This window comes from Rhamphochromis longiceps, linkage group LG17 (genome assembly GCF_057381845.1).
Source record: "Rhamphochromis longiceps isolate RC_006_pf linkage group LG17, R_longiceps_female_GT1.1, whole genome shotgun sequence".
Classification (NCBI taxonomy): Eukaryota; Metazoa; Chordata; class Actinopteri; order Cichliformes; family Cichlidae; genus Rhamphochromis; species Rhamphochromis longiceps.
This window is the reverse complement of record NC_140573.1, coordinates 21497618-21524457: the sequence shown is the minus strand read 5'-3', so window position 1 is coordinate 21524457 and position 26840 is coordinate 21497618. Positions and strand designations below refer to the sequence as shown.

Here is a 26840-nt window from a genome sequence, read left to right as displayed (position 1 = left end):
AAAGCAACTCCGCGTTGACTGAACTAATTGTTATCAGCCTTTCTGAATCCGAATATTCCGAGTTGGACAGTTCGGGGTTACTCAACCCTGAGTATCGTTTTTCACTCTGAGTTTTCTAAACCGGCTTCCTGAAATAGGGCCCTGCTCTGCAGATAACATACTAATTTCTCATTTTTAATAAAAAGTACAAAAAACCCAGCCATCCTTTCTGCAATTTTTAACTTAATACGGCATTATAGTTACATAATTAAGACACTTTAGAACTAATAACTCTCTTTACTGATTAAATTATTATTAAATTATTCACATAATAACAGAAAACATCTACTTTTTGAGATGCACAATAAAAGCTCTATGTTTAGAGACTCAAAATGCAAAACTGAAGGCTTCACTTCACTGTCTGTTCAAGAGGAACATTAGAAATCAAGTGTTTGACCAGCAGCAAAGGAATGATCGGCAGGCTGCTCAAGCACCACTCAACCAGCCTCTCGGCTCTCAGGTCAAATGAAGGTATTTTAATGACCACACTTATTACTCATGTGATTGTGTGGATTTTGTGAGTCGGACAAAGGCATAGCTCTCAAAAAGCAGGAAAATTAAAACAATAAGCCTTAATAAGTGAGTGACTGAACATTTGTTAGGCAGTGGTATTAAACAATGCAAAGACGCAAAAATAATTGCTTAATTATTTGAACTGAAGCATTTAAAGGTCCATTTTAATTTGTTTGTGTCTTGTTTATGTGTTAATTAACTTCTATACACATGTTACAGCATCAAAACATTTTTTTCAGTCTTACCACCCTGTTTGATTTTTAACTGTGTTGCTCAAAGAGAGGTTGTTAGGTAGAGCTGGATCAGGTGACCCTGAACCCTCTCTTAGTTACGCTGCAATAGACACTGACCACTTCTTCTTCACTCATCTGTTTTCACTCTTCATGAGTTTATACACCACTGTTTAATCATTACCTAATTCATTTTAAATTCTGGCTCTCTTTCACAGTGTGTCTTTTGTTCTGTTTCCTTCCCCTCACCCCAGCTGGTTGCAGATGGCTGCTCCTTCTTAAGCATTGTTCTGTAAGAGATTTCTTCCTGTTAAAAGGGAGTTTTGCCTTCTCACTGTTGCCAAGTGCTTGCTCATAAACTGAGTCATCTGATTGTTGGGGTTTCCTCTTTACACAACAATTTAGGGGCTGAGGCAACATTTGTTGTGTTTAGCACTATATAAATACAACTTATTTGAATATTATAATACATAAATACTTGGTATAGCCTTTCCTGTTTTTTATAATATGAATAAAATCTGATAGACAGTGTTTTAATATTTCCCAATATGGAACATTTTACCTTTAACACCTGTTGATTTGTGCTCTGAATCAGGGAAGTTTGATTCAGATATAGATGTTGCATATAGGATAAATGATAATTCTGCTAATGCTACATGCTCAGATTAAACTCAGTGATTGACTGATTGGGTGTGGAGATATTTGAGATATTGGCACAGAGATGTCTAAGGGTCTGGTCTTAATTTACTAATTGACCAGTTTAATATTAATTTTAAAAAGTTACTGAATATCATTCAGTTCCCTTTTACTGACTTTTGCTGTCTTGAGTTCAGGCAGAAAACTCACAGCTCTTTTGCAGGCTGTGCAACATAAACATGCAAGATCTGTAGATATAAAGAGAGAGCTGACTGTATGTTCATCCTAACAGTAGTTCCTCTGTTCACATGGAGAGAGAAGAGAAGGATGGGACTTCACATAATTGTCCATTAGATAAATGAGAGAGACCTTAGACCAAAAGAAAGACTCAGACGTCTCCATTCTTATACCCTTATCTCCCCCCCCCCCCCCCCCCCGAACACACACACACACACACACACACACACACACACACACACACACACACACACACAGAGCGAGAGAGAGGTACAGTTTCAGTATAATTACTGTGTGTTATCAGGCTCAGAGAACACACTCGCTGCACTACATACATTAATATACTGAGCCGTGTGTGTGAGACAGATTCCTTTCCACCAAAGAGTAAAATGAAACGAAGGGATTAGTGCAGCGCTCCCTTTTTTGCGCTACAGACCGGTTTATACCTTTAAGCTGTCGCGGATAAATACAACAAAATGAAACCAGTACTGGTAGCAAAAAAAGGAAGATTTATTCATCACCAGTGTTGGTCAAGTTAATTGAAAAAGGTTATCAGTAACTAATCACTGATTACTTCCCCCAAAAAGTAATCCTGTTACTTTACTGATTACTTATTTTCAAAAGTAATTAATTGTTAGTTACTTAGTTACTTTTTAAAAACACGATTTACAACCTGAATAGGTAATAAAGAAATCATTCAGCCCAATTCTACTTTTACTGCATAATCCATCATATAAAATGTAATCAAATGGAAAGGTCCCTTTTTAAAACTTGTTTTATTAGTTTTAATCTTTTAACTTTATGCATCAAGCAAAAATTCAATTATATGCAACATTCTCTGACTGGAAGAAATTTGTTTAACATTTAAACCTATTTTCTGCACATCCCAGCACATAAAATAAAATATTTTTTTGTGTTTACACTCAGTCTTTCAAATAGATGCAAGTAAAACAGCAGAAAATATCAAAGACTCAGTGGTCCTGTTGCTCTATTTTCACCTGTATAGCAGGCAGAGGATTACCCTGGTGCAGATGTGCCGCAGCAGTCAGTGGAAGAATCTGCGAGTTTGTCTATGAATTTCACATTCCGTCGTAGCGCACTTGGTGCTTGCTTGGAAGTTAAGGGTTTTTTCGCTGTAAAAATAAGTTTTCTTCCCACGCAGTGAACAGCGGACGCTAATGTTTTTGTCACTTTTTACGGAATCAAACTCAAAGTAAGGTCAGTACTTCCACGCTTTAAACACTGCACGCTCATACTCTCTCCCGCACTCGATATATGATCCATTGTTTATCTGCACACAGCTGTTTCCACGAATGTCGTACTCGCTTACGTCATTGTCACTCTTGCAAAAAAAATCACAGTTTTAGTAATGCAGTAACGCGGCGTGCTTACGGGAAAGTAACAGTAATCTAATTACCTTTTTTTGCAATAGTAATCCCTTACATTACTTGAAAAAAGTAATCGGATTACAGTAACACGTTACGCGTTACTGCCCATCTCTTTTCATAACACATTCAAAGACCCAGGGAAACCGAGTTAACCCTTCAAACCCTGACCTAATTTACCCTTTAAACCAGGGGAAGACAACTCCAGGCCTTATGAGCAGATGTCCTGCAGGTTTTAGATGTGTCCTTGATCTAACACAGCTGATTCAAATGGCTAAATTACCTCCGCAACATGTCTTGAAGTTCCCCAGAGGCCTGGTAATGAACTACTCATTTGATTCAGGTGTGTTGACCCAGGGTGAGATCTAAAACCAGCAGGACACCGGCCCTCGGGGCCTGGAGTTGCCCATCCTTGCTGAAAATGCTAACCGTCACCCGTGATGGGTTAGGGTTTAAAGGGTTAACAACAAAAACGATAAAAAAATAACAATTAAAACAGATAAAAACTCTGAAAACTCAACTCTCGCGGCCCGGTACCAAACGACTTGGGTTGAGGACCGCTGGATTAGTGTGTCTATATGTGTATTATTCATTTTTTGTAGGAAAATTAAGCCATTTTAATATCGCATGGACTTATTATTGGTTATTGGTAACTTTATTGTCCCTAACGGGAAATTGATTTGCAGTATGTCCGTACAAACAAACAAACAGACAACCAACACATCACATACACACTCCAAAATAATATAATATAATATAATATAATATAAGCCTGAGAAAACAACCTAGATTTTTCATCAAAAAAGTACAATGTGCAATGGCAACAACACTTATGGTTTAGTGTTATTAACTATGATAATAGCAGTAGGTACAAAAGACAATCTATGTCTCTTTGTCTTCACTGCAGGCACTTTATAACGACGACCTGATGGAAGCAGTTGAAAATCATTAAAGAGAGGATGATCTGAGCACAACAGGACAGAGGTTGCCTTCCTCAGCACATAAAAACATATGTGCTGAGGAATATGTTAAAAACATGTTTTAACAAATGTTCCCATAAGATACATCAATAGCACAAAGACAGAGGGTGTAGTTTAACTTGGGGTTAAAGTTAGGTTAAAGGTATAGTTATATTAAGCATAGATTCAAAATTAGGTTTACATAAGACAAATGATTATAGCACACAAAGGAATTTAAGAGAAACTAAAATAATACACAGTATTAATAAAAGCTAAAATGTGTGGTCAGTAAAATGGCACGGTATATTTATAAAGTAAGAATTAACATAATATAATACACGAAACTAAAAAAAACCAAAGTGAAATGTGACTCACAGTGACTGCAGGTTGTGCAGGTTGTTGAAGGCTTCAGCAGGAACAGATCTCAACTGGTTGTTTTGAAGCATCCTGTAAAAACGCAATCAAAACTTTAACAAAAAGTGTTAAACGCAACAAAACAACACAAAGATGGTTTACAAGGACCACATTTTGGGAAATACTAGAGTCGCATGTATATCTACAGGATAATCAGAAGCCAGTAATCTTAGCATAAAGTCTGGAAATTAAGGAAATAGATTAAAAGTGGTGAATAACTATTTTTATACTTGTCTGTGTTGTGTTGTGATTTTTAAAAAAATATTTTAGTTTATAATATTGGTTTGTTAAAGGATATATCCTCCTTTTCTTCAAGACATGTTTGTATATTAAGTAATAAATCAGACTTCATAGATAAACATACCTGGGTGTCATCTGCATAGCAAACAAACATGTATTCTGTGTTATCTAAAATATTGTCTATGCCTTTCAAAACTGCAGCTTTCACTGCCAATGCTCCTGGTTGCAGAGTGACTAAAAATAGACTTCTTACTCTGTTTTGGCCTGTATATGCTTGCATATTTTTTTTATGTTGATAGGTTATGTTCTTTTAGATCAAAACCCATTAAGTGCAACAATAAACATGATGTTAATGAAATGAAAAAGTATTTAAAGTATACTATATACTAAGTAAAGTATTAAAAAAGTTTAATACCAGATAAATATCTGTAAAGTACCAAATAATTCTATGAATACAAAGATGTTTATACTTAATAGTAATATTGACATGTTGTGTTGGCTTCAATACAAGACTCAAATATATTTTGAGGCTCCCTACAGATTTTGGGGACAAAATAATTAGCTCAAAATGGCTCTTTAGATTGTAGAAGTTACTGGCCCATGAAAATATAATAGGCCCTAGTGCACAACCCTGTGGAACTCCATTTATTACAGAATTTGTTTTGTAAATCTTTTAGAAGTTTCTGTGTTACCTGGAAACTTATTTTCTTGCTTTCTTTCTGTGTTGGTCAATCCCAATTATTTTATGAAGTCTAACAATAAAACAAAAAATGTGAAACGTCCATTCATAAAACACAGCCAGCTGTGGCTCAGGAGGAAGAGCGGGTCTCTCTCAATCAGAAGGTGAGATGTTTAATCTCTAGTTACTTCAGCCAGCATGTCAAAGTCTTTTTGGACAAGATATCGACCCCTGAGTTGTCCCTGATTAATCCGTGTGAGTGGGTGTGTCAAGGTGCATAGGCATAAAAAAACAATTGCATGAATGTGTATGATATTGGGTGAATGAGGCTTGTAATTAAAAAGCCCTTTGTGTGTTCAGTTTGAGTAGAAAAATGCTTTACCAAATACCAAGTTTCAAGACTAATAATGTGTATGATTGTAGCTTTTAGAAATATTATAAAGACAGTACTATAAAGTGCTGCAATAACAGGAGTTCAACAGTCCCAATGTTTACAGATCAATAAAATAGAAAATTAACTGACCCAGAAATGAACAGAGAGAAGAATGAAAGACAACAGAATAATGTGTTGGTACGAGCGAATGTGTAAAATGTAAACAGGGAACAGAAGTGTTGTTCCAAACTGCAGAAACTGTGCACTAAACCGAGACACACATGAAATCTTCAAAGTGTCTCTGTGAATGATTAGCACCAGTAAACATACCACACAATATTCCAGTGTTTGTGTGCGTGCTTGTGTGTGTGTGTGTCCGGGGGGTAGGAGGTGGGTGAGGGTTGTGGAGAGGGTGGGGTTGAGTTGCTATCTTTCTGAGGACCCTTATCAGTTTTAAACAATCGTAATCTGTTAGATCGCACCTTTATCACTGATGCTTTATGCACCCCGATGTAAACCGTATACAGCTCTTATCTTACTCCAGTCCCATTTATCTTTGAACATGTGTGAAGTCTCCAGTGAAGTTTCACTGCTTGCACAATGACAATAAAGCTCTCTGATGCATCTTGGCCAATCTTTACAAATTCAAAGGACGTTTAAAGGTCAAGATCAAGTTTGAAGGAACAGATCTTAATACAGGTAGAGAATAGCCCAGTAAAAATAGCCCAGCAGAGACAGTATAATGGGATTAAACAGTCTAGGTTAAACACCAAAAACCAATAAATGTTTTTTTTTTTAGTGTTTAACCAGGATGTTCTTTTAGGAACATATTCACATAACAATCATAAAATGTGTATGTTTGCTGAGGCATCATGCCAGTGAGGAAATATGTGTGAACTTACAGCACTTTGAGGTTGTAGAGGCCAGTGAACGCTCCTCTGGGGATGAAGGTCAGATCATTTCCCGCCAAACGCCTGAGACACAGAGAGAGAGAGATTATAAGCATTATTGACTTCAGATCATTTTTGGCCAAATTAGCATAAAAATGAACTAAATGAGGGATGTGTTTACAAATGGAAAATATTTTTTAATGTTTCTATGAGGAGTCCAAAGTGAATGTTTTTTGTGTACAGCCATGAATATCTTTTACCCCAAAGCACCATGTCAGCCTATAAACAGCCTCCAAATATGAAAATGAAACATGTACCGGTATGAGAAAAGGTGTCCTCTTCAGTGTTCCAAGTAAACTTCAGATGAAGTGCCACCATCACCTTTCAGCGTGTCCACCCCCATCAGAGATGGGCCAACCAATCAAAGCTGCTGCATTCATGCTAACAAAGTGTCTCAAAAAGAGGGCTTTTACTATTCTTTTACACTTTGGCAGTGGGTCCTTAGTGCTTTTGGTGCTTGCTGTTGTAGGTGGAGGCATTTACAAAGGAGTATTAGACATTAAGAACATTGTTTTAAGATAAATTATTATTGTTCATGTTGAGAATAAAGTGGGAATACGGAGGTTAAAATTGTTTCAAGTCAAACAGCTGCCACGGCTGCTATACTCTACAAAATACCATTTCAACTTTAATCTCAAAATTTTGGATTTATTCTCAAAATGAATAATAATAATGAAAAAAAAAATCCTTTTCATTCCTAATGTAGAACTCATACTCCGCTGTGGGTATTTCCTCAATTATGAGCCTGTTGTTTGTTGTTTTACTTCTTCAGACGGGACGTCAGAACACAGTCCAGGTGAGGATGTTAACAGCAAATCCTTGAGCTTGCAGGGTTTACTGCAACCAACATTTATCTTAATATTTTGAAACGTTTCCGAGTTTAATGCAAAAATATGACATCTTATATGCTGAATATGACAGCATCTTATCTCATCTTTAGAAGATGCCATTCCTAAGCAATTAAAATTTAGAGCTGCTTGGATACAGTCTGCAAGATGAACTGATGAATTTGTTTCCAAAAACTCACAAGTTTAGCTTTAAGACTCGCACTGAGCATCATCTTTTAGACAAGTTGACAGTCAGACATCAGGTGTGTTTGGGGATCCGTGTTTCCAGCACACACGGTGCTTTCATTTCAAACCAACAGCAAAACACTGACCCACAGTGGGTCCTGTAGGTCTGTATGTTTTTCAGGGGCCACACAAAGTTCAGCCAGTCTGCCTACACCCAGCATGCATCTGTGCGGTGTCCTATCGCCGCAGTGACGTTTCTCACGCTGCGGTGACAAATATCACACACACACACAGACACATACAGCTGGCAGCAGAGCATAACAGCAGTCAGAGTCATGTTCAGGTCCCTGTGAGGTCAGCCTCGCTGTCTCTCGGCTCCCCAGCTTTAAGGAAATGTTCGTACAGGACGTGGCGGCTGCTAGGTGAGGAGAGATGGGATTACATATCATCTCCTCACAGATACATGAGCTCAACGCCCGCTCAGACACCCTCACTTTCATCCATCTCAGTCCATCGCCCACCAACAAGAGTTCGTAAGATATCTGATCATGTGTGGAGACTTGAAGGATGATAAAGAAGAAAACATATACAAGGTGTGGAGAGGAGATTCTGAGAACAGGTTCTTAAAAGCTACAAGCCTGGTTTAAGTTAGCCTGATTGTTGGTTCAAGGTCATCTTTTCGTGCACCTCTGGACCATTTTTAGAGAGGCTTCTACTTTTAGAGCAGCTATTAGCGGTGTCATCGTGTCACCTTGCACTTGTACCTCTGTGATATATGCTGAATCTTCTCCATTGTTTCGAAATGGCAAGACTTCTTCTGAGTCTACACCAGTGGCGGCTGGCCCATAGGGGGCGCTCGGGCTCCGCCCCCCCAAATGTGGAGGAGTAAAAATATATATTTTTAAAAAATTCATCAATGATAGTTTTACTATGTGTGTGCCCATATACAGCCAGGCGTATTTTAACATTTTCACCAGCTGACTCATTAAAGTTCAACCAACAAACGGTGTTTTTCTTCTTCTGGGGCGCTCGTCAAAGCGCCCTTGATATGCAGCGAAATAGCCTATCATTAAATGGTTGCCAGGGGAAAATAATAAATATTTGACCTATCAGCGTCGCTGAATTAAATGGTTTGGGGGCGCTTAAAATTGCGCCCCTGCAGAAAACGCGCGAAGATTTGCTGTTCTAGAATTTTACCTCAGTCAGTAGCCTAAGTGAGCTATAAGGTCAGAGAGAGACGATGGCAGCGGTATTGTTAACGGTTGAGGCACAGCCTCCCCCAAATTCGGTTAGATCGCTTCTAACCTACCCTTTTGCCAGAAGGACAATGGCAGAAAAACTGCAAGTTAAAGAGTTGGGACCTGACAAGCCCGAAATTCAACTAACCCAGGCAACGAAGGAGAAGTCAAAAGCATACAACAGGACTTTTTGTCGGAGTTGGTTCCAGCGCAAGTCGTGGCTGACAGGCTGTGGAACAGCTAATGCACTTTTTTGTTTCCCGTGCATACTGTTCAAAAGTGAGTTGTGAGTACAGTTGTTGTTTTCAATAGTTATTTTTCATTCATTCAAAAAAAAAAAAAAAAATCTGTTCATGTTCATTTTTACAAATCTATACAAATGGCCAGAATATGGTTGTTCATTTTAAATTTAAATTTAAATTGTGTTGTTTGATGTACTCATTAAATGGGTCATTTTAGTCGATATCATAAAAATTGCCCCCCCTGAGATTTTTTTCAGGAGCCGCCACTGGTCTACACTGACTTCAAGTAAGTCTTCAGGAAATAAGTACAGGTTGTGTAAAGGCCCTCTGAAATGATGAAAACATGACCATGTGTTTGTGTGACTCACAGCTCCTCCAGGAAGTGCAGGTTGGACAGAGCTCCGCTGGATAACACAGTCAGATTATTCATACTGAGATCACTGCAGAGACACAGAGAGAGAGAGAGAGACTGTTAGTGTCGCTCTATCTTTAGCTTTAGTCAGTCACATCTGACCTTTTGGCTCAGATGTGACTGACACACCTGGATTTGTAAGTACAGAAACAACAGAGCATAAACTAATAAAAAGTCATCCAATACATATTAATGAATCAGTGTTGACTGTAAAAATAATGACACACATTGAAAATAAACAGAATTATTTAGACTTATGAATTATTAAAGAACCACAGAGACCTGTTTATGCTCAGACACAGGAACCATTCAACAGCCTTCGCACGTAAAAACATTTAGTCTGACAACCTCTGGGAGCCCCGTTACGCATATATTTCCACATTTGTGAAGACCCCTCATGCTGAACCCAAACTAATGTCCCGCTGTTAATGTAGGGGAGCCAATCAGAAAAATGATGGCTTTAATAGGAAGCACTAAAACAAATCGCTTCAGACAGAAGATCTGAACTGAAGGGCTGCACGAAGGCCCAGTATAAGATTAAAAAGGATTATTTTGCAATTTCAATCACACAAATCCAGTCTAGCAGAGTTCAGGGTAAAAACGAGGTGGACATGAGTGTAGCGGTTTCCTATGCACAGAGTTAGACATACAAGCACATAAACACACCCATGCAGGACTTCCCGCCTCTTTTAAGGCCGGTGAAAGGAATGAGTCAACACACACCTGAGTGAGAAACAAGACAGGAGTAGAAATTACTGGAAACACTGAAAGCAGGAGAGCCGGAGGAAAGAAAGGAGCAGGTTTCCCTCCTTCACGCTTGCTCACAGTGACCTCAGCCAAACTCAAACACTTTTATCTTCCCTGTTCCTTCACGTTATCTTAGCTCAAGAACTTTGAATCACTAGTGACAGCTCTGATTTGTACACAGATCTGTGTTGTTTCCCACTAAAAAAGACTCACAGAAATCTACAGTAATGGTCTCTGTATTCTGATCTTCAGATTTATGCGCTGCAGTTAAATAAACACTCTCAGACAAAGCTTTAGTCCAACCGCTTGCTAGCTGCTTTAACTCGTGTTTGCTAAAGCTATTTTGTTAAGTTAATATCAATAACTTTTAATCTCTTGACGCGTGATGAATAACCCAGGTAAGGAAATCCAAGGAGGTTGATTCAGTTCACCTGAACACAAATTTCAGTGGGAGAAACACTTCATCCCTCATCCAAGCAACTTTCAGCCTGAGCCTGGAGAAGTGACTTCAGACTTTAATGAAGATGTAGTTTTAGACTTTAATTAAATTTAAATTGGCGAGTCAAAATATTTCACCCACACACAGATGTTATGAAGTCTTAATTAAAGTTTTTGTCCAAACACCAATACCATAAAACAAGCCTCCAGTAAAAGTATTTTCTTTGAGTGAAATGGACCTGAAAATAAAATAAATGAATAAATAAACAAACACAAAGGCTGATAAAAAAAAACATTTGGGGCATTCTGAAAGAGAAAAGCTACCGCATAAAGTGGAAAATCATCCATTAAGTTACAAAATAATTGTAAACAGATGAAAACTGAACACAGAAAAATAAATTACAATTAAATTAAAGATTTTTTACAAAGAGAAGCAAATGACTACAAGTGAAACAATCTGATTATAAGGACACAGCGCATTCACAGAATTACCGAAAAGAAACAAACAAACAACCAAAAAAAAACCCCACACACTACATCACTATCATAACCCACGCATACACACCTGTGCATCCACACACCTCAACACTATGTCAGGAATGTGATCTCATCTGTTTACTAGCAAGGCTGCAGAAACAGAAAAAAAATCATCAGCATGTTGGTTAATTTTTTATTTATTAATTTTTTTGCTCGACAATTCACGTTTGGGGCGCTGTCGTGAATATTTTTGGAACTTTTATGGCTCCACGGCTCAAAAGCAAAGTCAAAACAAGCCGACATCGGTGCTTGTGATTGGCTGCAGGGACACCGTTTGTTGTATGTTGTGTTTGTGTGCAGCCATGACGTTCTTCCTCCTTTCTTTTCTTCTCTTATCTGAACCGTCTATTTTCTGCTCTCTGATAACTATCGGCAGGTAGCGTCTTTCCAGGAGGGCTCGGGTCTGAAAGGAAGCCGAGACAGACTGTCTCTGTCTTTAACACACACACACAGAGAGAGAGAGAGGGTGTGTCTGCAGGTTGAATACACCGGTTGTTAAGGAACTTTCTCAACACTCCATAAAACCTGTTAATGTGTGTCCACAGGTAGTCTGGTCGCACAGACAGACACACACAGAGCGCCTCTGTTTAGCTTTATTTTAGCAGAATGCTCCTTTACTCTTGAGCAGACTAACGCCGTTATGGCTGATTGGCTTTTACTGCCGCTCACAAAAACACCAGCACATTTCATTCACTCATTCATTCATAAAGATAAATATGTAGTCGTGTAGGCTGCGTGTGAGCGTGCTTCAACACACCGGGCTGTTCATTAGTCAGGCGGAGGCCTCTGCATGTGCCCACATACAGAACATTAACATAAACAGAAATCGCTGTATGTGTTTCTTTATGATTGCAAATGTGATTTTACTTAAAGCTGCTTATTTCCAGCTTTAAATGTTTTTAATACTTGGGCTCTATTAGAGCAGCTTTGTATGATTCATATTTCAAAATAATCCTTTTTCATCTTATAATGAGCCTTGATTTTAGTCCCTCAGCTCATCCACTGTCTGAAAGAAGCAGTTTTACTGCCATTTGTTCACTTGTTAGGACAACTTATTCTGATTGGCTCCTTCTCACAAACAAGAGGTTTGAACAGCAGCTGGGTGTGGCTTCTGTGCTTCGATAGCTAGAGGTGTGTGTAGAGCTAGAAGTGGGTGTGCAAGTGACTCACTTTTGGAGCCTCAAGTGGACATTAGAGGAACTGCGAGTTTTGGGACTTCCACATTTGGCTGTATTTTTTGGTCTCGGAGGTTCCTGATCATTAGAGTATTCGGAAGCCTTTTGGTTCACAGGGTTACATTTAAAGAGATGCTTAATAGGAACATCTACTGCAACAAACAAGTTAAAGCAGATTGGAATCTGAAGATATGAATGAGTTAAAAAGGTTTTTACTTAATACAAAAGTTCAACTTTAAGAATAGTACATTTTTAGAACAGTTTTTTACTTTCATGAATCTCCATATTATCAAACAGTAAGGTCTCTCCCCTGTAACATTAGCTGCTGGATCACCATTAGCTCTTGGCACAGACATGGAGCACCATATGCTGTCGTATTATGTTATCACATCAGCACCATCCTAAGGATCTCTGGAGGGTCACTACATGTTTAGCGCAACATGACACTGACCGTCAGTGGAGATCAAGTCTGGAGCATGAAAAAGAAAAAGCTGTTAATGAAAATTACTTGATAAGTTTATTAGTTTGGTAACTTTTGGTTTGTTTTTTCTTGTTTAAAGAAAATTGCAACAAAACACAAAACCATCAGTTCATAACAATCATTGTCACCTTTACATATCTTTCCTCGAACACCTGCTCTCCTCGGCTCGGTTTTTAGGGTTTTCCATTACGTGGTAATACCTGGTACCAGGTACTTTTTTTGGGCAGGCTTCCAAGCAAGCTGAGTCAAGCCAAAACTGTGACATCAACACAACACATGACAAAAATTTGCCAGGGAGTAACATCACTAGATGAGTCATGAGAGCTACACGCAAACCAACAGTGCGGTCTAATGTCGAGAAACAGACGCTTACCACCAGTTTAGCAGTCAGTGTACAATCGCCCTGATCTCCTCGATTGTTGTGTTTGTGTTTATGTTGCACAAAAATGATGTAACGGGACTTTTGCGTTGCTATAGCACCAGCTCGTACAGCTCATACATTGAGTTGGTACTCAATTGTGATGGCAAACTTGAACTAAACCGAGTAGTCTTGTAGACGCTCGAGGAAAAGAGGAATTACTGCTGTGTTGTTGCTGTGCGTGCCGTCACTGATGTTGTCGTTGTTGTTGTGACTGTACTGTACATGAATGAATCTGCATGTGTGTAAGATTCCTATTGAAAGTGAAGAAGGTTTTCAGATGAAGAGATAGTTGCACAATGATATAGTTTTAGTCTTGCTTGTTTGTTCCAGAGGGTGTGCTGACACTGCACCTCAGCCTACAGACTCACACAGCAAACATTATGTTTTCTTTTTAATTGACTCTTTCCTCTCCACACTGAGAGAAAACCCACAGAACAGCACCCACCGCCTCACCAGTTCAATCATTTCTACCCTTTATTATTGTAATTATCTAATACACCATCAAAGAAAAATGTTCCGCTCAGAGTAACAGCAAGAAAAGCAGCATATTTACAGGTGGAATCATTTATTTAGAAAGCACTGATGACCGAGGTCCAGAGGCTGTTTTCACTGCCACACAGATTCGAAATCGAAAGAAAGTTGACTGAAAGCAGCAGACAGACAACAGTGTGTCCTATGTTTTGATTTCCTTCACGGAATACACACCCAACCACACACACACACACACACGCACGCACGCACGCACGCACGCACGCACGCACGCACACACACGACTTTGCAATGAAGATGAGATGATGATGACAATGGGAGTAGGTATTGTTGTGCTTTAACAATAAGTAAACATCCAGCACTGATTAGCATGCTGACAGTATAAACATACACAGGAACTACAAACTGTGTTTGTTGTCTGACTGAAGGCCAGAGCTTTTATTTTGAAATTGCCAAGTTTCCTGTGCACTCTGACTCAATGTTTCTGTCAAATACCGGAAACAAAGTTATTATGGAATTTATAACAAAAACAACAATGATATTATTATCATCATTGTTGTTTTATACTACTACTACTACTACTACTAATAATAATAATAATAATAATAATAATAATTACATTTAAAATAGTTAAAAAGGGTGAAATATTTTACAAATAAATTCAAAATTAAGTATATCTAGAAATTAGACTTAAGAAATTAAATACTGTTTTTTATATCTGTATATATTTTTATATGTTTTATTGCAAAATATATACAAAATTATGTTTATTTCATGGATAATAGAACAAAAAGAAACAAATTTAAAGAGATTTATGAAAAGTTTGAATGTTTTTGCTGCAAAAAAAAAAGATTTATGTTCTGATTGAAGATATTTTGCATATACAATGTAAAATTATGCCAATCTGCCTTTAAACCTGCTCGTTTTTACAAAAATAAAGTTACATCTTGTACATTTCTATAACAATAAGTTCCTAAAAAAAATTTTTTTATTTTATGTTTTTTAAAGCACATCTTATTTTTCTAAATAGGGGAGGGGTTTTCTAAATGTTTGAGATGAAAGTATTTTTAATATAAACCAAAAACATGTTTTACCGTTATTTTTTTTCTTTTTGTTTAAATATTTTATTTAATTTGTATTTCATTGCTGTCTTATAACTGGAGAGCACTTTAGCACTGTGGTGTTTGCTCTGCTCTATAAATAGAGTTGAATTGGATTTGATTGGATTGATTAACCCTTTAAGACCTACCATAGAACCAAGTCCGCCAGAGCTTATATTATATTTTTACATGCTGTGGAGCCATTTTTGGGAGCATTTCAAGTTGCTATACATCAATACAACCATTATAGCCCAGATTTTAATGATATGTATCCATTAAGTGCATAGTAATTACATAAATTGCAAAAAAGTGCAATAAACTACAAAAAAATTGAAAATCGTTTTTGCTTTTTTAACATATATTTGTAGTTAGAGAAATTTAAGAGGCTTATCCCTCAAAACTGTAAATACAAAAAAGTTGCACAAAATAGTTTCCCACCACAGGAAATTTATTTTGAGTGTCTTCATAGTTTTATTTTTGAAATACACCAATTTTTTATACACTGCAGGAAAAACGAAAATAAATATTATAATGCAAATTTGCAAAAAAGCAGCACATGCATCAAAATAAACTATTTCCAGCAGTGCAATATGAGTCCTCAGCATCCCAGAAACGACACAGAAAGTTATAAAGTCAAAGATAAGTTTTAAAAAGACCAGTATAGGCCCTGAGGCCCTGATCGCAAAAAAGACTACATTTCTGCGAAAATGACGTCACTTCCGGTTTCGGGCAGGTAATGGCGGAAATGCAAAAGTTCGTGCTGACGTCTATTCCAACGTAGGAAGTGTTATGAACAGCTGATCGGATCGGTAAAGCGTGTTTCTGGAATATTATGTTTTTGTTCCTGCAAGCGCTTTTTATGCAGTTTTTGCAAAGCTTTATGTGGAAGGAAACCGTGACCTAGGACAAGCTGATGGCATAAGATGTAAGTACAACTCCTCCGGTTTCATATGCAAAAAAAATTTTTGCGCTAGCTTACGTGGTTGCAGTGCTACTGGGATTTAAAAATAGTTACGCAAAACAGAGCGTGTCCGCTCCGATCGGCTCTAAAGGTTTAATAAAGATTTAATAACTGCAGGGTTTTTGGGGCAATAAAGTGCATGAAGTCAAGAATTTAAGGAAAATGTTGAATTACTCTGAAATATTTTGAAGATAAATTGTAATACTTTATGAACTTCCCAGAAACTCTTTCAGGATCTTTGACTTTTTCTGGACCTTGAAGTACAGCAAACTGTTGATACTGTAAATTTAAAGTACCGGATCAAAACTTTTCCAAAAGATCTTTAAGGCAGACGCTTGAATATTTTCTGAGTTGTTTTTTTTCTGGAGGAGAAAGAGAGGCACATATGAAGAACAAGGCGAACAGAAGGATGAAAGAAAAGACGAATACATTATCCATGTTGTGTGTTTTTCCCTCTCGATGTTGTGGTGGACGAAGCTTTGTGTGTGTGTTGTCTATTTTCCGTCTCCTCAGGCTCAAACTGATGGATATCAGACGATTATTCAAATGTCAGCGGGCTGCAGAAAGACAAACTCTGGAGAAAAAAAAGAAAAGGGAACTGTGTAGTTTGGAGGCGTAGTGTGACAGCGAGGCCTCTCTCAGTTTTTGTCTTTTTTTGCTCTTTCTTTTTGCCTTTCTTTCAGTCTTTCGGGGGTGGGTCAGCGGGGGGCCCCCCGAGGCGAGAGAACATCAGGAGGTTTATTCCCCGGTCGGTTCAATCAGTCTGTGTCGTCTCCTCCAAAAGGAAAAGATACCTCAAGATAAACAGCAGCTCTGTCAGATCTGTGTTTGTGTGTCCACGAAGGTAACCTGAGGCGCAGATGATCGCCTAAAACGAGCTGCTCAGTCAGTGAAATAAGAACAAATGTTTATGAATCTAGACATCAAGAGTTTATCTGTCTAAGACATTAGTTCTGGTCCCCTGTGTAGCAAAAATGCTCAGAGCTTTAGAAACAGTACAAAAGTCTGAAGGTGTGACGATCCGTGTTTTTAACGTAGTAGCAGAGATAAGAGAGAGCAACAACGTGAAGCTGCAGCAATGAGGAAAGCTGCAATCACAGCTTCAAAAATGTGTTTGCTTCTTCTTACCAAAGATGCAAACAGCAGTCAGGACCAGGCTGTACCTGTAATCAAATCTCTCACCACGGGATAAAAACAGGATGTTTTCCAAATCATTTGAAGCTATAAGCATTTAAAAATAGTAAATGTTCGTAATAACAAAGATTCAGACAAGTTCCTGTGCAAATAGACAAAGCTGCAAGTTAAATGTTGGTGGTCCTTGGGTCCTCAGGCAGCGCTGCATTAAAAACAGACCTGATTCTGTGGTGGGTACTCCTGCATGGGCTCAGGAACACTTCTGAAAACCATCATCATCATCGAACACAGTTCATCTCTGCATCCCAAATTAAACATGAAAAGGTACTACAAGCCTCATTCATCCAACACTTTACTCCATCCCTTAAGCTTTTCCTATCATGCACACAGTAACACTCAGATTCATACATCAGAAGCAGTTGCTTAAGGACAATTCAACATGTGGACTGAATGTGCCAAATATCAAGCAACCAACCTTCCAGTTACGACATAATCCAATCTACCTCCTGAGCCACAGCCTCCTACAAGTTTAAAATAGGATACAGAAATGTCACCAACCGCCTTTCCTGGGAAAAAAACTGATTTAAGATGGCAAAGTGGAAAACCGTCCTGTAGTCTGGCCAAAAAACCGGAGATTCTTTTAGGACATCTAAGAAAAGCGCAACAATCACACCACAGTTCAAATCCAGCATTCATGTTGGTAATACCACTAATGCTGAGTGATCTACAGTTTCTTGGACCAACATATGCTGTCATCCATTTTATTTTTTTATTATTTCAGCAACATAATCCCATCAGATAGTTCAACACAAGTTACAGGGAGGCATTTAGTCCAGGTGGGATGCTCAGTCTGTGAAGGCACCATTAATAGTGAAAGATGTGCAAAGTTTGGTGGAACATAAACCGCTAAATAAACCTTTGTCTTCTCCGAAAAGCAAGACTGTAAAAATATATTCTACTTGTTTTAGACAACGGGTAAAGAACCAGCTGCCTGCAGTCCAGACATGTCACCTACTGAAAACATTTAGAAGATTAAAGAGCTGAAAAATCTGACAATCAGGTCCTGAGCTGTCAAGCAGTTAACACTAAGTTTTCAGGACTACAGGAATCAAAATGAGCTCACATTTTCAATATACAGTGTAATCTCATCCTTTCATTACCATTTTTTTAGTGTCCAAAGTTTTTCTAAAAGCGAGATAAAGGAACCACATTCATTGTGCCTGCATTTAGCAATTTAACGCAGCCTTTTAAAACAGCTTCAGTAATATCAGTGTAGCTTACTTGCTGGGATGTTTTGACCTCAGATTTTAAGATCTAGGAGTAGAAATGTCCAAGCACTGATGAACATTTTTATTGTGGCCTCACGGTTGTGGAGTTTAAATCAATTATCTCTGATAGCTTAAGGCTATTTCAGTATCACTTTCTATTGTCTGCCTGACCTCTCCCATACCCCCACAGGAAGACAGGTAGTCCATTTACCTGTCTGTCACGTCCTCTTTTAACTAACTGTGTGAGTGTGCAGTGGACCGTGGCATCCACAAGGACCATCTGATGACAGCTGAGCTCAAACCAATGGAGCTCCCTCACACTAAGACTCCACTAGTGCAGACGTGCAAACACTCAGGACTGTAAACGGGCTACCTACCTTCCTGTGATGTCACGTGAAAGGTCAGGAAGTTCACTCTTGCTAAACATCTGCATTACCTGGAAATTCATTTAATTTTAGAGCTGTTAGTGTAGGAAAGTGCAGACATGATTTATATGCTCAGGGCTCGGGATGTCCAATATGGCTGCCAGAAGGGGCGTGGCTACAGAAACCTTCATATATACATCAGTCCATTCATCACATTGAGGCTAAATGCATTCCTGTGTTGCTGCTGTCAGTCACACGTAGAATAGAGACTTCCAGGCCCATTCAGACTTCAGGCAGCTCTGCTTAGGCATGCAGCAAGTGTATGCACACACACACACACACACACACACACACAAAGGCATTGACAGATGGCAGTATTCAGACTGACGGCGGTCAAACAGACAGACAGACTGAAGGAGATTGTAAAGCGACTCTGAGATCAGTTGCTTTCCTCAGAAGGTCCCTTAAAGTTCTCACAACAAACCAGGAGGCACAAAATCACAACAGGACATTCGAGCTGATATTTTAATTGATTGTTTCTGGTTTCAAAAAAGTGACATAACAAGTCCTGATCATAGACAACAACAAACTCATCAACTGTTTGTCATCAACAGTTTTCATCTGTTTGAATCAAAACTTTTGCTTTCAAGATCTGTTGCATCAAATTGATAACAAAAAGCTGAGTATAGTTGTTTCTCTTTGATGGTGTTCTACGGCTTCTTGTATACCAGGGGTGCCCAATCCCAGTCCTCGAGATCTACTATCCTGCAGCTTTTAGATGCATCCCTACTCCAACACAGCTGAATCAAATGGTGTGATTACCTCTTCAGCATGCCATCAAGTTTGGCAAAGGCCTGATAACAAGGCATTCAGTTGATTCAGGTGTGTCAGAAGAAGGATGCGTCTAAAAGCTGCAGGACGGTAGCTCTCGAGGACTGGGATTGGGCACCCCTGTTGTATACTATAAGCACGTGCTCAGGAGGACTGAATTTAAGACAAACCCAACTTATGAGAAGCGCTTCAATTCACCCAGAGGACACTAAGGAGAGAGCAGCTTCTCAAAAAAGGTTTTCGTAAATAAAAATGAATTTTTAAAACCTTTTTTGGAAATAAATGCAATTGGTCAACCTATTATTCTTTAATTTGTCTTAAAGTGAAGCTGATTTTGTCCTTATATTGCTAACATTCTGCTGACATATGCTAATTGGCCATTGAATTGGCCAAGTATTTAAATTGGGGCATGTTCTCTTCATACCAGTTACTATTAATAAACTGAGCGTAGCGTTAGTTCAGGTCAAGTCAAGCCACAAACACCATCAGTCTTAAGCCTTTTACATATTCACATCTTCATATCCAGTCGGTGAATCTTATACCGTGGGCATATTTAGGCTGCTTTAGACCACCTACAGTTGCGGCACATCTGCAAGCCACTTTGCAAACCACTTCCATCTGGCTCCTCCTTTTCATGCTGTTCCGAATTAATCAATGTCATTGATGTGGTTGCACTGCTGCTCTCCCCACGGCTGACTTTCAGACAGAAGGTATTTTCTGTTGATCCTTGTTTGATATGTGGAAAAAAATTTAAAGTGGCCTAATGTCCCCAATTTTCTAGGTTACAAATATCAAAAACAGAATAGAAATGGACACATTTGTTTAACGCCAGAAAAAAGGACTATATCGCAAATGTATTATAATTTGAAGGTTTCATTTGAAGATATTACATTAATGCATATTCTTTTCAAAGTGAGCAGCTGACTTTAAACTGTTTGGACAGGTGTGGACTATTCCTTTGTAATTTCTTCATCAATTAAGCAGTTTTGATTTCCAGCATTTACATTTAGTAATAATAAAAATAACTCATGTTTAGTTTTAGGTTTTTAGAGCAGGTCCCTTCTGTGGATGCAGGGTTTTGTTGGGTTTTTTTTGCACCAAAACAAAAATGTAAAAATTTATCTGGTTAGTCTCCAAAACAAAGAAAGACACAGGAACTCCTTGATGTTTTGTTGGATTCGATTCCTGATTGGAGCTTTAATAAAGACACAAAGACTCTTTGATTGGCAGTCGCTGTGTGAGTGGGTTTGTGTGTGTCCATCTGCCTGTCGTGGACGAACTGTAAGGAAAGTGCTTTCACTGTGAAGCACACACACACACACACACACACACACACACACACACACACACACACACACACACACACACACACACACACACACACGGCTGTTCTGAATAGGGGAAGGTTTTCTTTAATGAGAGTGAAATTTAAATCCTGGACATTGTGCTGCTTTGCAGCTACAGCCAAGACGAGCAGGTTTTCCTTCCACACACACACAAAGTACAATGACGTAATGCTTTTGCAGAAGCTGAAACAAGTCTGGTATCGAGGCCGATGACCTGCTGTGAGGTGAAATGGATTTGAATTCATTTAAGTGTCTTGCTTTAACAGTAGTTTACACTCAAGTAGAAACACTAAAACTTCGCAAATACTGTTGTTACATGGCCACAGAAATCTGTAGAACTTCTTTAAGCAGCCATAAAACGTCTTCCCGGAGGACACCAGAAGCCTCAAAAAAACCTGTGGAACCTCTTTCAAAAGTCCAGAATAACTTTCTAAGACTCACTGAAGCTGAAAAGAAGTCCTCAAGGATCAAACATCAAACTTTTTGTATACGTTCACTTTGGAGTGTATTCTTCAAAGACTTTCCCAGTCGTCTACATTTAAAATTCCACTGAGTCCATTTTTCGGGCTGTTTAGCTTTTATTATGATGCGATCCAATAAGCTGTCATAGCACCCAAGCTTCCATTAATCTTTAAGGACCCCTTTCAGGTGTTCCTGAAAGTTTAGCGTTTCTGTAAAACTAAATGAAATGTCTCTAAGCACACCTGAAAACTCCCTCCTCAAAAACAATGAAACAGCTTGAATTGTTCCAGGAGCCTCTTTAGAGATCACTGAATGTGACGAAACGTCCTTAAACATCAAACCTCTTTATTTACCTTCATGTGCACCCTAGGATCCACAACCAAAACTTCCTGAAGAACGCCTGGAGCTTCTGCAAAACTCTTTCACCAGCTGCACCTCTTGAGAAATCCCTCTAACCTTCTCAAAACCTCCAGGAAACTCTACATTTGTGGGCTAAACTCAAGGATCTGTTAATCCTCTATCAGAAGACACCAAATTGTCTTCTGATGTTTCAACACCCTTGAAACATTGTCAGTCCACACATTCCTGTTTGCCTGTAGAGGAATAAATTAAAAGTCCTTTAAAGAATCTTCAATGTCTCTAAATGTATGTTAGAATTCTACAATCCTAAAGCTTCAGAGAAACTATCAAAACATCTACAAGAATTCCCTGATATCCCTGATGTACTTGAGAAGTCTCTTTTAAGGATCACAGAAGCAAAGAAAAAACTCCAATACATTCCTAGGTATTGCCAAGGGATAACTTCCTGATAAACGAGGTAATCTTCTTCAAAGGTCTTGAAACCTTATTAAAACTGTTCTTATACTCTTCAAAGTTGATAATCTGTCGATCATCCAATTATTTTTTCCAGTCAGCACAACCATTTAGAAAACTTTAAGAACTCCTTCAACAGGTTCCTGAAACAATTAAAAATCTCTTAAATGCCTTTAAAGAATGAAACCTGAAATATCAGAGCTCCTTTAAAACTGCTGAAACCTCTCCAAATTTGTCTAAACGTAGAAAGAATAGAATCACTTGAAAAACTCCAGGAGCTTCTTCAATGAGTCTTGGCTGAAAACGGTTTCCGAAATAACACCTGTCCTGATGTTGGCACTCTTACCCTGCAGTCTGTGCAATGTACCTGGTTATAGATTCAGCTAAGACATGAACTTTTAAGTGTTAAGGCCGGACTCATAAAATCCGTGTAATATTTCAAGCATAAAAAATATTTTTTGGACTCACCTATTCTTAACACTTAGAGTCCCCCGAGAGCAGCCATTTGGCAGCTGTTCACAACACCGCCGTAATTTTGATGGACGAATTTGCGGCATTTATTATTTTTTGTACCTCAGACATACACATAGACACTGCTCAGGTCAGTAGGCTCTCTGAAATTATTTCTATGCCTTCTCTTACGTGGTCCGAACCCTGCTAACGAGAGTTCATACTGCCCCACCAACATCCTGAAATGTGCACAAAAGCAGCTGTGCAACACAGATTCAACTCCTGGGTCAAACCATGAAACTGACCCTACCTCTGCCTTCTCCTGAGAATTAGATGAACCCAGAATCTCAGTTTCTTCCTTTTCTTGTTTAGAAACATCAGGACCAGCTCTTCATCGCTTGGTGTCCACTTCATTTTTTTCACAGTGTGTGTTTTTTGAGGGTGAATTTTCTGTAAAAAATGCAACAAGTTCAGATCTGAAAAATTCTGAATGTCGTGTCCCTGTTTGTCCTCGGTGTGTAATGGCTTTTACTCAAATTTTAATTCTTTAAGTTATATAAAAAATAATCCTACTGCAGCAGTTAGTGAAGAGAGCAAAGGTGTTTTTGTATCAGGCTGTGAACGTGTTTTCTCTCCTCTAACGTTGGACATTGTAATATGGGAATCTATGGGGACTGACCCACTGTTGGAGACTGCCTCAAGTGGGCATTCGGGGAACTGCAGCTTCATTTGTGCTGTGGTTGAATTTGGGAACTTATTTTTGTCTCCAGGTGTAAATTCAGTGATGCACTCTGGGTCTCTGCAGATTAAATGTTTTTCCTTAAACATCATGAACCACAGCACCTGACATGCACCCGAAAAACAGGCACAGAGGACAGGTGTTCCGTTTCTCACCACTACATAACATCACCCGTGCGCGCGCAGGCACGCTCACACACACACACACACACACACACACACACACACACACACACACACACACACACACACACACACACACACAACACTTACTTTGTGCAGACTTTGGATCAACAGGTTACCTTAAAGAAAACGAAAACCTTCGCTGCTGACTTACAGGTAAGATGTGAAGACGCTCAGGTTGCTCGGTATTTCCCGGAGGCCCAGGTCCGAACAGTCCACCCAGTGCAGCAGCCCGTCCACCTCACACCGGCAGCGGCCAGGGCAGCTGGTCCGCCCCGCTCTCCCGACCTCGTCCCCGGAGCTGTTCAACCCAGCTGCAGCTCTCTGCACCGCGGGCACGGCGGAGCTCCGCATCTCCAGCTCAGCCCCGGCGCTCCTGAAGCCCACCGAGAGCAGCGCAAAGGCGGCTAGGACAGGCACAAACCCTAGCATGTCCTGCGTGGTCTGTCTCCGCAGGGTGAAAGTTTCAGTCAGAAGTGATGTGGAAATATAAAGTTGCAGCCTGGGATCCGGATCACGTTGTGGTGGTTTTTGGTCCCTACTCACCAGAAGCAAACTGGAAACCGCTCAGTTTTAACTTCCTCTGATCCGGATGTAAAGTGGAGCACAAAGAGGATTTGAAGAGTGGAATAAAAGTGCAGGTTGTCTGAAGTTTGGTCGCTTTCCAGGCTGAACGCGTGGAGCTGCACAGCAAGAGTGTGCGTGTGTGTGTCCCTCCACTCACTCTACAGGAGTGTGTAAACCGTGGTTCACTTTATATAGGCGGTGTGTCTCTGCTTCTGCGTGTGCCGTGATTTTTAATAGCAGCAGTGAAAAAACAAGTAAATATTAAAATCCACAGAGCATGTCCCTCATTATTTATGTCACATGCATGTCCCCCCCCAATAAAAACGTACAGGAGAGGATTAACTTCAGTTTCCTTCACATAAAAAAGTAATTTCCACCACAAATTGATATAGGACATTTATTATCTACTTTTTATTTACTTTAGTATTTATTCTTATTATTTCTACTGTTTTAACTATTGTTTAGTAGCATGCTTCTTATAACAAGACCTAGGAAACTTCCTCACACCCACAGTCGGTCGCTGAGCCTGGCTCTGCCAGAGGTTTCTTCCCGTTAAAAGTAAGTTTTTCCTTCCCTCTGTCAGCAAAGTGCTTGCTCATCGAGCTCTTCATTTTGTTGTTGGGGATTTCTCTCTGTTATTGTAGGGTCTTTACAATATAAAGCAATTCGATGCAACTGATGTTATGATTTGGTGCTATATAAATAAAACTCAATTAAACCGAATCCTTTCAAATGGTTTAATGAAGCTGAGTCTGTTAAAAATTAGAGTCTGAGGTTTAAATTTTCCTCAGAAAGGACCCCAAAATCCATCTGATTAGTGCATCCTTCCAAGTGCTCAAAGGAAACTTGCACTCACATTTGAAACTCACTTCTTATAAGCTGTGGAAACATGAAAGACATTTAAAGAATTTCATGCATTTTATGCATAAACTTGCAGGGTTTTTTTTTTTTTAAATGATGTTGATAATGAGCTGAACCATCTTCTCCATCTCTTTGCTCTTGGCCTGCAGTGCCACCAACGAGCCTAGCTTGTTCGCTCTGCAACAGAGTTGCCCCCCCTAACAGCTATTTGTCTCATAGCTGATGTTGATATGCTTATTTATTGTAGCTATTTTTTCTCTTTTACATTCCATTGAAACAAAACATAACTATAACAAATAACTTAACAGTGCTAATGTTTTTCAGCTGTTAATCACAGTATTTTTTTAACCTGTCTGCAAAAAATTAGGGTTGCACAAAACAGTCTCAGCAAGTAATCTTGTTATTCATATTCCAGAGCCCTGTGCTACAAAGCAAGCTCATCATAGCCAGCATAGCTTTCATTACCTTCACTTATCCTGATATCAGCAATCAGGCTCAGAGGTCACATGTCAACTCTGTAAGTCAGCCCAGGTTTCAATAGTCAAGCTACAAGAAAGGGGTGGTGCTGGCAGCACCTGACCAATCACAAAGAGGGATAAATGTGCTGGCAGCAGAGCAAGGAAGAGAAAAGTACAGTATTAGAATAATATGAAGCGATTATAAACGCAATACAGACGGAAAGTAACACAGCTGCTGGCAAATAAGCTGTATGAGTATTAGTAACAGGAAAAGCACCAAATGGCAGTTTAGTACTTAAAATGCTGTATGAACATGTGCACACTAAAACTGGAAAAATATTAGTATTTGAAGCCAAAGAAAGCTGACAGTACATGTTAACATGTAGCAGCCCTGTTATTACAAATCATAAAATCTGATATGTTATAATTATTACCTCATTAAATTATTATTTAGATGTGCATTTAATTTCATTCTATAAATACAATGTAAACATTTAATGGAATGTTTAGTATGTTTAGTATGCATTCACCTTATACTGAGCTCATTTAGTCTAAGTCATTGAATAATATATATATCATCCTGCTATTTGTGCACAGAGGTCTGAAGGATCTTCCGGGAATGGTGACACTATTTTCTGGAGTATCGATTAGCTTGTAGCCAGTGATTTCATACCTGTTGGTCTTTAAACTTGAATATATTATCTCTGGGCCCTTCATAATAAAGAGCCACGGTTAAATTTCATGAACTGATTGTCAACTGATTCATATACACCAATGGAAGATTTTTGACTTTTAAAGGATGGAAAATAGTAGTTTTGGAGCTTTTGGTGAATTATTGAATCCCACATCAGGACAGGAGATTTTTTTAAATAAATAAAACTGTTCAGCTGTGATTAGAAAAGATTATGTTTGAATACTGGAATACACCATAATGAGGGTTTCAGGTATTTTGTATTTGGAGGTTTTTGGGGCACTTCACCCAGAACACGAGGGGCTAGAAAAAAACCTTTTTTCTGCATGGAGAGGCTCAGTGAGGTCACAGCATTGTAATTAAAGTAATTAAACTCAGCCATAACAGACTGATTTCCTTTCTGATTTGCTGTCAGATTCTTTTCAGGTTGTTTTGCTTTTCATTTGTCTAATTTGTGTATTTTTCATCTTCTTAGTCTCTTTCTTTTATTTTATATTTATTGGAGGGTGTTTGCTTTGATTTGTGTCTCTTTGTGGTCAATGCATCAACAATCCAGCTTTTTGAGTAAAAACATAAATTTCACATGTAATAAATTGGTTGAATGTTGTGATTTATTTCTTGTTTATATTCTTCTTATATATACTCAACCATCTACATTATTAGGTAGACCTTTTCAGCTGCTTGTAAACAGAAATATATGATTTACCATCACATCACAGCAGCTCAAAGCTTTTAGGCATAAAGACATGGTCAAGACGACCCAC

General features: G+C 38.8%; 1 protein-coding gene across 2 annotated transcripts in view; it reads right to left on the bottom strand.

The window, feature by feature from the left end:
* Positions 1-24564, bottom strand: part of LOC146649656 (leucine-rich repeat-containing G protein-coupled receptor 5-like) — a 53714-nt gene extending 29150 nt beyond the window's left edge. The window contains exons 1-4 of one of the 2 annotated variants that reach the window (XM_085386206.1): positions 23654-24564; positions 9517-9588; positions 6608-6679; positions 4375-4446 (exon numbers count right to left, since the gene is read on the bottom strand). In XM_085386206.1, the coding sequence (XP_085242332.1) occupies positions 4375-4446; positions 6608-6679; positions 9517-9588; positions 23654-23931 (494 nt within the window). In that variant the 5' untranslated portion in view covers positions 23932-24564. The remainder of the gene's footprint in view (positions 1-4374; positions 4447-6607; positions 6680-9516; positions 9589-23653) is intronic. The other variant, XM_085386205.1, reaches the window with a different exon arrangement.
* Between the last annotated feature and the right edge of the window lie 2276 nt (positions 24565-26840).